Source organism: Scleropages formosus, chromosome 15 (assembly GCF_900964775.1).
Source record: "Scleropages formosus chromosome 15, fSclFor1.1, whole genome shotgun sequence".
NCBI classification, from domain to species: Eukaryota; Metazoa; Chordata; class Actinopteri; order Osteoglossiformes; family Osteoglossidae; genus Scleropages; species Scleropages formosus.
Genome location: NC_041820.1, coordinates 13,943,637 through 13,956,563, shown reverse-complemented (window position 1 = coordinate 13,956,563; position 12,927 = coordinate 13,943,637). Strand labels below are relative to the sequence as shown.

General features: G+C 43.4%; 1 protein-coding gene across 3 annotated transcripts in view; it reads left to right on the top strand.

Annotated features, from left to right (window-relative positions):
- pcnx1 (pecanex 1) overlaps positions 1–12,927 on the top strand; it is a 32,735-nt gene that overhangs the window by 16,386 nt on the left and 3,422 nt on the right. For 2 of the 3 annotated variants that reach the window (XM_018727405.2, XM_029258302.1), the window contains 23 exons: positions 1,183–1,276; positions 1,394–1,451; positions 1,526–1,761; positions 2,094–2,247; positions 2,355–2,387; positions 3,211–3,382; positions 3,707–3,817; positions 4,126–4,217; positions 4,327–4,436; positions 4,703–4,808; positions 6,153–6,245; positions 6,439–6,589; positions 8,004–8,145; positions 8,294–8,471; positions 8,608–8,716; positions 9,183–9,312; positions 9,440–9,498; positions 10,510–10,725; positions 11,021–11,274; positions 11,574–11,804; positions 11,978–12,078; positions 12,220–12,370; positions 12,553–12,783. In XM_018727405.2, coding sequence (XP_018582921.2) covers positions 1,183–1,276; positions 1,394–1,451; positions 1,526–1,761; positions 2,094–2,247; positions 2,355–2,387; positions 3,211–3,382; positions 3,707–3,817; positions 4,126–4,217; positions 4,327–4,436; positions 4,703–4,808; positions 6,153–6,245; positions 6,439–6,589; positions 8,004–8,145; positions 8,294–8,471; positions 8,608–8,716; positions 9,183–9,312; positions 9,440–9,498; positions 10,510–10,725; positions 11,021–11,274; positions 11,574–11,804; positions 11,978–12,078; positions 12,220–12,370; positions 12,553–12,783 — 3,212 coding nt within the window. The remainder of the gene's footprint in view (positions 1–1,182; positions 1,277–1,393; positions 1,452–1,525; positions 1,762–2,093; positions 2,248–2,354; positions 2,388–3,210; positions 3,383–3,706; positions 3,818–4,125; positions 4,218–4,326; positions 4,437–4,702; positions 4,809–6,152; positions 6,246–6,438; positions 6,590–8,003; positions 8,146–8,293; positions 8,472–8,607; positions 8,717–9,182; positions 9,313–9,439; positions 9,499–10,509; positions 10,726–11,020; positions 11,275–11,573; positions 11,805–11,977; positions 12,079–12,219; positions 12,371–12,552; positions 12,784–12,927) is intronic. The other variant, XM_029258301.1, reaches the window with a different exon arrangement.

The window sequence follows — 12,927 nt, the reverse complement described above, 5'->3', positions numbered from 1 at the left end:
GGTGGATAGCCGGTGCTGTGCAGTGCATTGTGGGATAGTACAGAAAACCAGTGACGTTTATGAAATCAGGCCACGCCTCCTTGGGATTATATTGAAATGGGAGTTCAGAACCCGGAAACGCGGCTTGTTTATCCACAATGAGCGGCATCGAGGTCCACGGCTGCCCCCTGGAGGATGAGGGCCAACATTAGTTTATGCTTTGTGTGGCCTTTTACATGTGTAACTGAGGTCCGGACACATGATATATTATTTTTACTTACAAATTTTGAGGACGCATTGCTGCATTTATCTTTAATATTAAAGCATGTCTGTCACACTCAACTCGGCTGCACACATTTTGCTAGCTATGGATATCTGAACTTGTTTGAGGGTAAAATTTCATATGTGTTTCTTCACTTTAGCTTCATGAAAAGTTTTCTTTTAAGTATACAGTTCTGCATGATCCTCATGTATGTTGCTCTGGGTTTAAACGTGTTAAGTGTTGTAAGTACGAAAGCCAGTATTTGAACAAAATGAACAAAAGACTGGAACAGTGGTTTGGAAAGCAGTACTGAGTCATGGGTGAGGGAAAAACACAGGAATGGTTCTGGCAGAGTTTTAACTGTGGAACGTTACTTAGCGGTCTTTACTCCAGACTGAGAGACTGTGTTGTGGTGATTTTGGACAAGGTAATGAATATGTCCAGCATAAAATGAAAATTATAATTTGAACTTCACCACTTTATACTGACGGCTGGGTTTGTATTTTTAATTTTTTTATTATTATTTTTTTAATATATTGAGCTGTTTCTCCTGGAGACTGCTCGTAACATTGCCATTTCAACCTTGGTGGTGTCAGCACTCATTTTGATTGCGATTTATTTTTAAATTATTAATTTTACTTAAACACTTTGTTGTTTAATCCTTTGGAATATAATTGGAAGCATTTTGCCTGCATGTTACAAATTTTCCAGTGATTCTCTGGTAAGGTATTAATGCATCAACCGAACTAGAGTAGGTAATATATGAACTTTGACATTTGTTGTTCTATAATGGGATTCCCAGTGTGAATCCTGTACAAATTAAGAAGTAGTCATTGTTTAATAGATGATCACAGCTCTTAGTGAATGAGTGAAGACACTTGGATTTTGTACTGTCCTGTGTGTTCAATGTGTGCCGAATGCCAGTGTTGCTGTTATTGCAGGAAAGCTCACCCCTTCCCTGTACGAAGCTGGCGGCTGTGATATGTCCCTAGTTAACTTTGAACCCGCAACCAGACGAGCCTCAAACAATATCTGGTGAGTTGGAACAGCTGTACCTTTTTGTGCTCAGTTCTACTGAGTTCACAAGCCCCAGGGTTAGACAGCTGAGGTTTATAGTTGTACCTACTGTTTTATTCCCCTCTTCTTCTCCAGGGACACAGACTCCCATCTTTCCAGTTCTACCTCAGTTCGTTTTTACCCTCATGACCTGGTGAGTTCTGGGCTGCTGGGTGTGAGTGTATGGCACGTGTGCATGTGTACAGTGGGGTCCTGACCTTGGGACAGCTCTCTCTTCCTCAGATCCGTCTGAACCGTCTCTTGACGATGGACCCAGAGTTGCTGGAGCAACCAGATGCTGACCTGAGTCCTGAGCTCCAGGATGCCCCACTGGGCCCAGAAGACTCTTCTGCCACTGCAGCGGCAGCTCGCAAGGCCAAGCAGTACTACCGCTTGTGGCTTCTCCCCTATCTGTGGGTGGGCCTCCACTTTGACCGGCTGACACTGCTGGCACTGTTCGACAGGTGGGGGTGCAAACTCAGCCTGCTGTTCCAATTTTATTCTTACAGCCACATGGACCATTTAAATTTGCAAATCCAGTCAAGCATCTTGCATTTGATACGGGGAACATACCATGCTCAGCCTTAATCTGTGGTGTTGCATTAAGTGAACTCAACTTGGTCATTGCAAGTAGTTGCTAGATCATTTCCAACAGGAGGAATTCTTAAAGGTCGTAAAGTTCTCCAGGAAATTCCCAAAACTAAATATAATATCAACAAGTAACTGAAGTATGAACGCTGTGGAAAAAGTACTTAAATAGAATGGCTGTTGTTCGATCTTGTCTGTCTCTTTGCAGGAATCGGGAGGTTCTGGAGAATGTGCTTGCGGTCATGCTGGCTGTCCTTGTGGCCTTTCTGGGCTCAGTTCTGCTGGTGCATGGCTTTTTTACAGACATTTGGGTCTTTCAGTTCTGCCTGGTCATCGCCAGCTGCCAGTACTCTCTCCTTAAGGTCAGTGTGTCCTTCACTACCTTGGTGTGAATTGCTTTGGCTGAAATGTGTGTTCAATAAATAACCAACTTACACCTAGTCTTTGTGTTTGTCTGCACTGGTTTCAGAGCGTTCAGCCAGACTCCTCCTCTCCTCGACACGTACGTAAAACTTCTTGTTGTACCATTCCGTCCTGAGGAAAGGTAGTTGTTTACGCTTTCAGTCGTGAACACTGAAAGGGTTTCAGGATGCCGGAATAGCAGGGAGGTTTTGGAAACCCCACCGTCCTTCCACTCCTGTTGCATTCTCCGAGTCTGAGAATGCAACACTGCTGCGCAGATAGACTGTGTCACTCCTTTGAGCTGATGTGCCGAACCACTCGTCCTGCTCTCTTCCTCTGTGCTGTCCTTGCTTTGTTGTCTTACTGGCACCAGATGGCCAGCGAAGGACAGAATTCTAGGGGTTCTTCAGAGTAGGAAGCTTGTGAACAATATGTATACAATGTAGAACAAATGTGCTTTTGCTGGGAATGTGACATTACATTAACTCATTTAGTTGACACTTTTCTCTTACAATATTAAGCTACTTTACCCATTAATGCAGCTGAGTAATTTTACCAGAGCAATTTAGTGTAAGTACCTTGTTCAAGGGTACTACAGCTGGAGGTGAAAATCAAACCTGCAATCTTTTGTCCAAAGGCAGCAACTCTAACCACTACGCTACCAGCTGGCCATGTCTGAGTTTTGTATGGTAGCTTTTTGCTTTTAGGTGTTTGATTTGTAGCAATTTTTTAATACCTGACTGAAAAGAAATGTCTGCACTTAACCATTATTTCACTTAATGTTGTTTAAGTCTTATTATCACAAAGTGACCTATTTGGATAATACCGGCAATGTGGTCAGTGTCAGTTCTTTGAGCTTTAAAGTATGTTTTAAGATTTTGGAATGGACTCATTCCTCTTTATTTCTCTGTGTTCCTCTCTAGGGCCATAACCGGATTATTGCGTACAGCCGACCTGTGTACTTCTGCTTGTGCTGTGGTCTGATCTGGACTCTGGACTACTGCAGTGGGAGGACAAACTCAAACAACTTCACCCTGTACGGCGTGGCGCTGACCAGCTCCCTGGTGCTGGCCTCTGCCCGTGACTTAATCATAGGTGAGCTCCATCTTCAAGTGTGCCTCCTGAGTCACACTAATGTTTCCAGCAGTCCCAGCTTTTTTGTTTCCTCTTGCTGGATGTTTGCCATTTTTCCGTGAAGCCGTTCAGTGTGCTCATCACTTCAGTTTAAAAGGCATTTTGACAGTTTTACTCAACTAATATTTTGGTTTCCTTTGAATACTTGTATGACTTTGTTTCTGATCCATGCTCACGCATCTACTACGTTTGCATGCCTGACTGCTCAACTATGTTTTCTCTCACTGCAGCGTTTGGTCTGAGTGTGCTGTTCCAAAACAAGCTCCCTGTGTTCTCTCTTCACAGTGTTTACTCTATGTTTCCCCATCGTGTTCTTTGTGGGGCTCCTGCCACAGGTGAACACATTCCTCATGTACCTGTCCGAACAGCTTGACATCCACATATTTGGGGGCAATGGTAAGTTCAGGTGCCAAATGTGATCAACCACTTTGTAGTAAAATGGTCTGTTTTGAATTGTAAACACAGTATCTCTGAATTGTTCATAAAATCTCTAAGACAAAGAAATTTTCCACGCATGACTTTCTGAATCAGGGTCTTTGGGCCAGACTGTTGCTTTGTGATTTCACTTGGCCTTGAGCTTCAGTTATGCATCAGCAGCCATAATTCTAAAATAATAGCATGGGTTATTTAATAGTAGAAGTGTCCATGTGGCTGAAGGAGTCCTTGTTGTGACAGTGCTGACAACGAGTCATCTTCTCCCACAGCCTGCACCAGTCTGCCCTCTGCCATCTACAGCGTGGCCCGCAGCATCGTCACAGTTGCGCTGCTTTATGGACTGTGCTACGGAGCCTTGAAGGTGAGCCCTTCAGGATCTTGTCCCGCCGGCGATCTCCAGTGAAAAGCCTCAGTTTTGTGGTAGTGTGGTGACTTAGGTTTTGGAAACTGACCAACATTCTGCATTGCAGGAATCATGGGATGCTCAGCACATCCCTGTACTTTTCTCTGTGTTCTGTGGCCTACTGGTGGCTGTATCGTATCACTTGAGCCGGCAGAGCAGTGACCCTTCTGTTCTCATGTGAGTGCACACATGTATCAACACATACTTCTTATGTAGGCTGGTGTCAGCACATGGGTGCTATTGATTTTTGCATGATGACCTTTATTGGGCCATGTAGTGCTCACAATGAGGGCTTACAGTATCCATCGCGCTCTCTCTCTCTCTATTTATACGTGTATGTGTATATACACACACACACACAAAAGCCAGTGTAAGAAATAAAATGAGGAAAACTCCTTAATATATGAAATGATCATGTTACTGCACACTATGTCTCTCCACAGTTCACTAGTTCAGTCTAAGATATTTCCCAGCCTGAAAGAGAAGAACCCAGAGGACCCCTTATCTGAAGTGCAGGACCCCTTGCCAGAAAAGCTTAGGAACTGTGTTGTAAGTATTAATGTCTCTGAGCAACTGTCCTTCTCTTATGTGTTTGTGGGTCGAAGGGTGGAAATACCAGTCAGTTGAATCTGACTCTTGGCAACTACTTGTGTGGGTTTTATAGGCAAGGGAGGAACGGAAGTGGTTTGCTGTTGCCTTCGTCAGTGCATGTCTATAGGGTGTAAACACAGAGAGGTACATGTAAACTCCACACACCTTGAGCTGGATTTGAATGTATACACACCAGTCAACTCAGGAGGTGTGAAGCACCAGCTTTACCCACTGTGACACTGTCCTGCACATTTTTCACTTAGACCCACAGAATTGTTACGTATCTTTACTTGCATTACCATTGTTGTTTAAAAGAATTTTGATGTTGGTGTTTATGAATATTCTTTGTCTGTTTGGATAAGTTTAATGTTTTCTCAATATAAATATTTAATTTTTTCTACTCTTGGTGGCACAGTGGCTAGCGATGCCACCTCACAGTACCTGTGGTGTTCGGATGTAGGATTGAGTCCAGCTCAGTCTGCATGGAGTTTGAATGTTTTCCCCGTCTCTGTGTGCTCCAGTTTCCTCCTACAGTCTAGACATGCAGCTCAGGTGAACTGAGGACAATAAATTGCCCTGTGTGTGTGTACGGGTATGTGGCTACCTTGCAATGTACTGGCATCCTATCCAGGATGTAGCACCCTCAGCCTTGCATCCAGTGATTCTGGCCAAAGCTCTGGACCACTGTAAGCCTGCTCAGGGCAAGCGCTTAATGAAAATGGATGGATTTTCTTCCCTTGCCTATTTTCTAGAAGTCTGTCAGCGACAGAGCAAAGGCAACCTGTCTGCCTGCTTAGGCAGTAGATGGCAGAAAAGCACACCCAAACCTCATAGCAATGTAAGGTTGCATTCAACTCACTCCTGCAGTGGAGACAGAACCAGAGAAGATGATAAAAGTTCAAAGGAGCCAGAAGATGAAGAACATTGTACAGGATTATTGGATAAATCAGTCAACAGATGACACTAAATAGAAGTTTGTGGAGATGTCATTTTCAGCCATTGAGTTCCGTGTTAATCTAGCTGGAAGTTAATACAAATAAGTGTTACAAAGAATTTGTTTGTTTATGATGGCTGTATCTGAAGTATTTATTGAACCAAACTGGCCTTGAGCTACATAGAGCTTAAAATTTCAGTCTGTTAAAGATTTTTTTGTTTGTTTTAGTAGAATTCACTAATGCATTAAGACCTTTAAAATCACACACAGTACTGCTCCCCTGCCCCCGCTGCTGAATACCACTCAAATATTTTTGGAGAGGTTATTTTTCACATCACATCCTTTCCTTATTCCCTTTACCCTTGCAGAATGAGCGGCTGCAGTCGGACCTGATAGTGTGTGTACTCATTGCTGTCCTGTACTTCGCCATTCACGTCAGCACAGTATTCATCGCACTGCAGGTAGGCAGAGCTCTCCTTTGGAACCACGTGTGTGGAGTGACAGGGTTACCTTTTAAAATTCTATTAGTCTAATTTTAAAGTGATGTATCAAAGTTTTTAATCACCTTTGATACTGTCCAAAATCTAGGACTTGCCCAGGGGTATGTGTATGGTCTCAATTGTGTGTGAATTGCTCTGATTTTGTTTCCTCCAGCCATTCCTGAGCTATGTTTTGTATACACTGCTGGGAACAGTGGGCCTGTTCAACCATTACCTACTGCCCCAAGTCCGCAAACAGTTGCCCTGGTACTGTTTCTCTCATCCTTTGCTCAAGTCCAAGGAATACTACCAGTTTGAGGTCAGAGGTAAGTTGGTCAATAAAGACATTTTTTTTCTGTTCTACTTTAGGTCTTTATGATATACTTTAAGAACAGATGCGTATCTTACCCTTAGTTTTGCTTTAGAATGTTTTCTGTGTCTGTCTGTTGGAATGGTGACTACAGTTTTCCTCCACTTTATGGGGGGAAAAAAATGCATTCCTGAAAAATCATTCTTAAGGTGAATTCTCAGACATAATTGCTGTTTGGTTTGAAGGTAAAATATGTATGATCCTGAGCCCAAAAACTGATATCACCATCATTTTATCGTCATCATTATATCACCAAATCCCATTAAAATGGGCAGTTCTGTATTTAACATGACACAACATACTAAACTACTTTCCTTTCATTAATTCCTCTGTAACATTGTGCGGCTGTATGCCTGCGCTTGTTCAGCTCTTCCGTAGCATTGACATACCACACACTTCTACTGTACGTAGTACAAAACGTGGGTTTCCTCAAGGTGCTCCCATTTACTCCCACAGTCCAAAGACTCATTTCACTGGTGACTACTGGTTGTCTGTGTGTTATGTTCCTTTACTGCTGAGACCTTGTGTAAATGAAAAAAACTTTGTCTAACCCCATCACCACATAAACCTTACACGATATGCTGCAATGAAGTTGCCCTTGCAAAAGTCAATGAAACATATCTTAAACATTTGTAGAAATGTACTGTAATTATAAAAAAGAAACTGCACAACATGAACATGCACAGAATAAATGTAAATGTTGCTTGCAAATACCCCTCCGGTGTCTCTCCGTGTTGAGGTTGATTTCCTCTTACAATCCAAAGGCACGTATTTCAAGTGAACTGTTGAATCTAAATTGCAAATAGTGTTAACTTTGCAGGGGGGCGCGGTGATGCAGTGGGTTTGACCTGTGCCTGCTCTCTGGTGGGTCTGGGGTTCGAGTCCTACTTGGGGTGCCTTGGGACGGACTGGCGTCCCGTCCTGGGTGTGTCCCCTCCCTCTCAAGCCTTGCGCCCTGTGTTGCCGGGTTAGGCTCCGGTTTACCGTGACCCCGCTTGGAACAAGCGGTTTCAGACTGTGTGTGTGTGTTAGTTACATTGCAATACTGTATAAATGTGTGAATGTTTATAGGCTGTAAAACGCAGTATATCTAGCATTGTAAGTCACCTTAGATAAATACTTAATCATTGTACTGTATGTTGTTTTTGAGACAAGCTCCTGTTAAATAAATGAATGTGTGCTACTCGGGTGTCAGGAGATGAGTTAAATCCAAGTTTGTTACTTGTAAATGTGACGTACCCTGTAAGTTGAAGTAGGAATATTCAATAAAACGTCTTGCAAAGTTGTATTCTTGTAACTTGAATGGGTGTGTCTTGTGGGATGACTCCTGTTTTTCTCCTTTCTATTCTGAATACTTTTTCCCACTCCAGGGGCAGCCCACGTGATGTGGTTTGAGAAGCTGCATGTATGGTTGCTCTTTGCTGAGAAAAATGTTCTCTACCCACTGGTTGTCTTGAATGAGCTCAGCGGCAGTGCGCGTGAGCTGGCCAGCCCCAAAAAGCTGGATACAGAGTGAGTGCCTTGGTCCATCCTTCCATAGATTCTTCCTTTGTTTTCCTTGAGAGACCTCCACAGTTGTTCTCAGCAGCTCCTTGTAGCGTTTGCTCAAGTCAGGAGCTGTTGCTTCTGTTATCCTACCACGTGCCTTAATTTCCCTCAGGGTGGGTGCTTTGATGATTACGGTGGCTGGTCTCAAGCTGCTGCGCTCCTCCTACAGCAGCCCCACATATCAATATGTAACGGTGCTCTTCACCGTCCTCTTCTTCACCTTCGATTACCATGCCCTGTCAGAGACCTTGTTGCTCGACCTCTTCCTCATGTCCATCGTCTTCAGCAAGGTGAGGGGCCGGGTGTTCAGGGGGTTGCGCTTGCGGATGCTGGGTGTTTCCTGAGGGTTTAAATCATATTTTTCAATAACTTCCAGGGGGTACTAGTTTGGGAGTGGTTCTTATGATTTTGTTTTTCATACCATAGCTATGGGAGCTCTTCTACAAACTGCACTTTGTCTACACCTACATTGCCCCCTGGCAGATCACCTGGGGGTCTGCCTTCCATGCCTTTGCCCAGCCGTTCGCCGTGCCTCGTATCCTTTTGCACTGTAGATGAAGCAAGTACAACTGACATCCTCTGCTCTCCAGTTATAACACCCAAACACTAAAAGTGCCACTTCACAACAGTTTTCCATTATGTCAAGGCCGCATGTACTAAGGAGATAAAAGAAAAAAAAAAAAAACCCTGGTTTGTAACCTAAAGCTTTCAGGTTCGAGATTCTAGAAGGACCTCTGGGACAGTTGAGCTGAGTAATTAACCTGAGTAACTCCAGTTAAATACCCAGGTGTGTTACTGGATACAGCTGTCAGTCCTTTGGATGACTTCGGATGAGAGCTAAGCAATGAAATCGTTTTTACTTGAGTTCCAGTTACACAAAATACAGCAGTTCAGTTCTAGTGTAACTTTGAAGCATTTCTTCCATGTGTATGTCATTAATTTCTCATATTGTGCTTTATTTTCTGAGACTTATTTATTCTTGACACATTCACCCTAAATAGACTCTGCCATGCTCTTCGTTCAAGCAGTTGTGTCCGCCATCTTCTCCACACCCCTCAACCCTTTTCTGGGCAGTGCCATCTTCATCACCTCCTATGTTCGCCCTGTCAAGTTCTGGGAGAGAGACTACAAGTAAAGGACTTACCTCCATTACGTTCTAAATTTAAATCTGCCAGAACTGTGAGTCATACTATAATTATATACGTATATGAGGAGAGTAGACTTTATTTCACACTATGTGATTGTCTGTCTTTTGCAGTACAAAGAGAGTGGACCATTCCAACACCAGACTGGCTTCCCAACTGGACAGGAACCCAGGTGGACTGTTTATATTGCCACATAGATTTTATATGAGGGGATTCAATGGAAACAGCAAATCCTATTGTAAATATTCAGATTCCAAACAGATGCCTTCAAGTCCTGTGATGAACAGCAGCTGCAACACTTTTATACAGCTGCATGCACTTGTAGTCAGAGAATGTACAATGCACTAGTTTATCCTCATGTTCAATACTGTTGTGGTTATATCACCCACACAAAGATACTACTACTGCAACAGTGTGAAGCAAGCAGAGCAAGTAGTGTGACTGCTAGTCTTAAAGGTTGGTCATCCAAAGGTAGGGTCAAAGCATCCCATCTCGTCAATGTTGCACAAGGACAGCTGGAGGAGAGTGTGATGAAATCGTCCAAAATCCTGAGGCGCACGGATCAGGTCACCAAGGAGTACAGTTTTACTACTGATTCAGAAAATGAGGGCACAAACAAAATAAGGGCAGCAGTTCAGATGGGAACAAATAAGTGTTCTTGACGAAACTTTCCAGTAGTGTGTTTGAGGAAACCCGTTGCGTTGAAGTCAGTACTAGATGATGTTGTTTTCTAATATTTTTACATTAATTTTACTGTTGTGCAATTGTTCAAAGTGGCCATTCAGAAGTACTTTAAAATTGTAGTATAGCTGCCATTGTGAAATTGTGTACTTTGCAGTATTAAGCTTTTTGCTTTCTTCAGTGCTGTTGTAACTGGCATGCAGTTTTTTTTTTTTTTTTTTTCCCTTTTAAATTTATGGGCCTGGTATAAATCTGTAAAATTCAGTCTTTGTGGACCACCATACATCAGAAGTGTCAAGAATCCTGCTTGTGTGTGAATGATCTCCTAAAGTCAATACCTATATGTATGAGAGAAAGGCACAGCCTGTAGTAGGCTTTTTGCCTTTAAGTGAAATTGACTTCATTTATTGGTAGCTTATGATTTTAGTAAAGATGTAAGAGTGTTTTTTATTATGTGCTCTTGCACCACAGCAGTTCATTACATCTTTGTTCTGGATTTCAGGCTCAGATGACAACAACCTGAATTCAATATTCTATGAGCATCTCACCCGCTCCTTGCAACATAGTCTCTGTGGAGACTTGCAGCTGGGCCGCTGGGGAAACTACGGAACAGGTGACTGCTTCATCCTGGCCTCTGACTACCTCAATGCCCTGGTGCATCTGGTTGAAATTGGGAATGGCCTGGTCACCTTCCAGCTGCGAGGACTTGAGTTCAGGGGTAAGGACATTGGTATTTGAAGGCATGCCTTGAGTTGTGTGTGAATGACAAACATGTGTAGGATGTGCTTATTTACCACATTATGGACATGGTGTTGAATACATTAGTTATTAATAAGTCTTATTAAATAGCCACTATATTTTTTCCACTGATACTGATGAAAGAGGTATGAAATATGTGAAATATCAAAATAACTGGATGTATAACAGCATTTGCTATGAGTGTACATTTTCTTGTAGCCCTCTGGAAGAGGAAATCTTTAAATTTTGTGCAATCTGGCTCCGTGCTTTCATAGGAACATACTGCCAACAGCGGGAGGTGGAGGCCATCACAGAAGGTGTGGAGGAGGATGAGGGCTGCTGCTGCTGTGAGCCAGGCCACCTACCGCACGTGCTCTCCTTCAATGCTGCCTTTGGACAGCGATGGCTGGCCTGGGAAGTGCTTGTCACAAAATACGTGCTGGAAGGCTACAGTATCACTGATAACAGTGCAGGCTCCATGCTGCAGATGTTTGACCTGCGCCGCATCCTCACCACCTACTATGTCAAGGTGAGAGGGCATCAGGAAGTAAGAGAGTAGGATTGTAGATATGAATTCGTCTCCCGCCATGGGCTCTGATCACAAACATCTTTCGAGCAGAAAGTTGCTACATTTATGCATATGTGCTATGCATCCACATTTAAGTACACAACAAGAAATGCTCTGCTCAAAACAATGTCTGTGTTCTTGCCTTTGGGTTAGAAATGCTACCCCTCAGGGAGACCGCCAATTCGGATGTCTTTTTTTTTTTTTTTTTTTTTGAGTACTGGGTAACTTATAGTTACCATCTTCTGCTACCCAAATTTCAGGGTATCATTTACTATGTAACGGCCTCACCCAAGCTAGAGGAGTGGCTGGCCAATGATACCATGCAGGAGGGCCTGCGCTGCTGCATTGAGCGCAACTATGTGGACCTGGACCCAACCTTTAACCCCAACATTGATGAGGACTACGACCACCGCTTAGCAGGCATCTCTAGGGACAGCTTCTGTGGGGTCTATCTCAATTGGATACAGTACTGCAACAGCCGCAGGCAGAAGGTGAACTGATCTCCATGTGGAAAATGTGCTTTTCCAACATTATAATCTCTTGCTGATGTAGCGCAATGCAACCTTGTTGAAAATGTCAGTTTCTATCTGTTACTGCTTAATCTTTTCACCTATTTAATACCCATCCTAACATTGTCACACATTGCCTGTGTGTCTTCCCACAGCCTCTGGACTGTGAGAAGGATTCTGCCCTGGTCACTCTTTGTTATGGACTGTGTGTACTGGGCCGGAGAGCACTGGGCACTGCTTCGCACCACATGTCCAGGTCAGTCAGCCTATGAGCCAGGGGAAAAAATGTTCACCACTCAACATATATCTCTATTACATTTTTGTGCTATTCCTGACTATATCTAGGTGCTTTTGAATTGATGGCCTTGTGAATTTTCTCTTCCATTTCTGTCTGTAGTAACCTGGAGTCCTTCCTGTATGGACTGCATGCACTCTTCAAGGGAGACTTTCGTATTTCTTCCGTTCGGGACGAGTGGATCTTTGCTGACATGGAGCTGCTGAGGAAAGTTGTTGTTCCAGGAATTCGCATGTCGCTAAAGCTGCACCAGGTTTCAGGCTTTTCCTTATTCAACTTATTTGTCTCTTCAATGCTTTTCCATGGTTATGGGTGTGAGTGTCTGTGACAGAGAGACAGTGTAAATAGAGAATATGATTTTTCCAAGTGTTTGAAAACTTTGTGTATGTATGTGTTTGGTCTTCCTAACTTTTGCGATCACTTATACTTCCCCAGGACCACTTCACATCCCCAGATGAGTATGATGAACCAGCTGTTCTGTTTGAGGCCATCTCCTCCCACCAACAGAACCTCGTGATTGCTCATGAGGGTGACCCAGCCTGGCGTAGCGCAGTGCTCTCCAATTCACCCTCCCTCCTTGCCCTGCGACATGTCCTTGACGAGGGCACCAATGAGTACAAGATCATCATGCTCAATCGCCGCTACCTCAGCTTTCGTGTCATTAAGGTTTGTTATGAAACTGTGAGGTCTAAAGACATAGATAGGAAAATAAAGGTGGGGGACTAATTGGACAAGATTTATATACTACATACACTAAGACAAGATATGGATCTGAGAAAGAGGACAGTGAATTGGAGGAAAGATCAAATC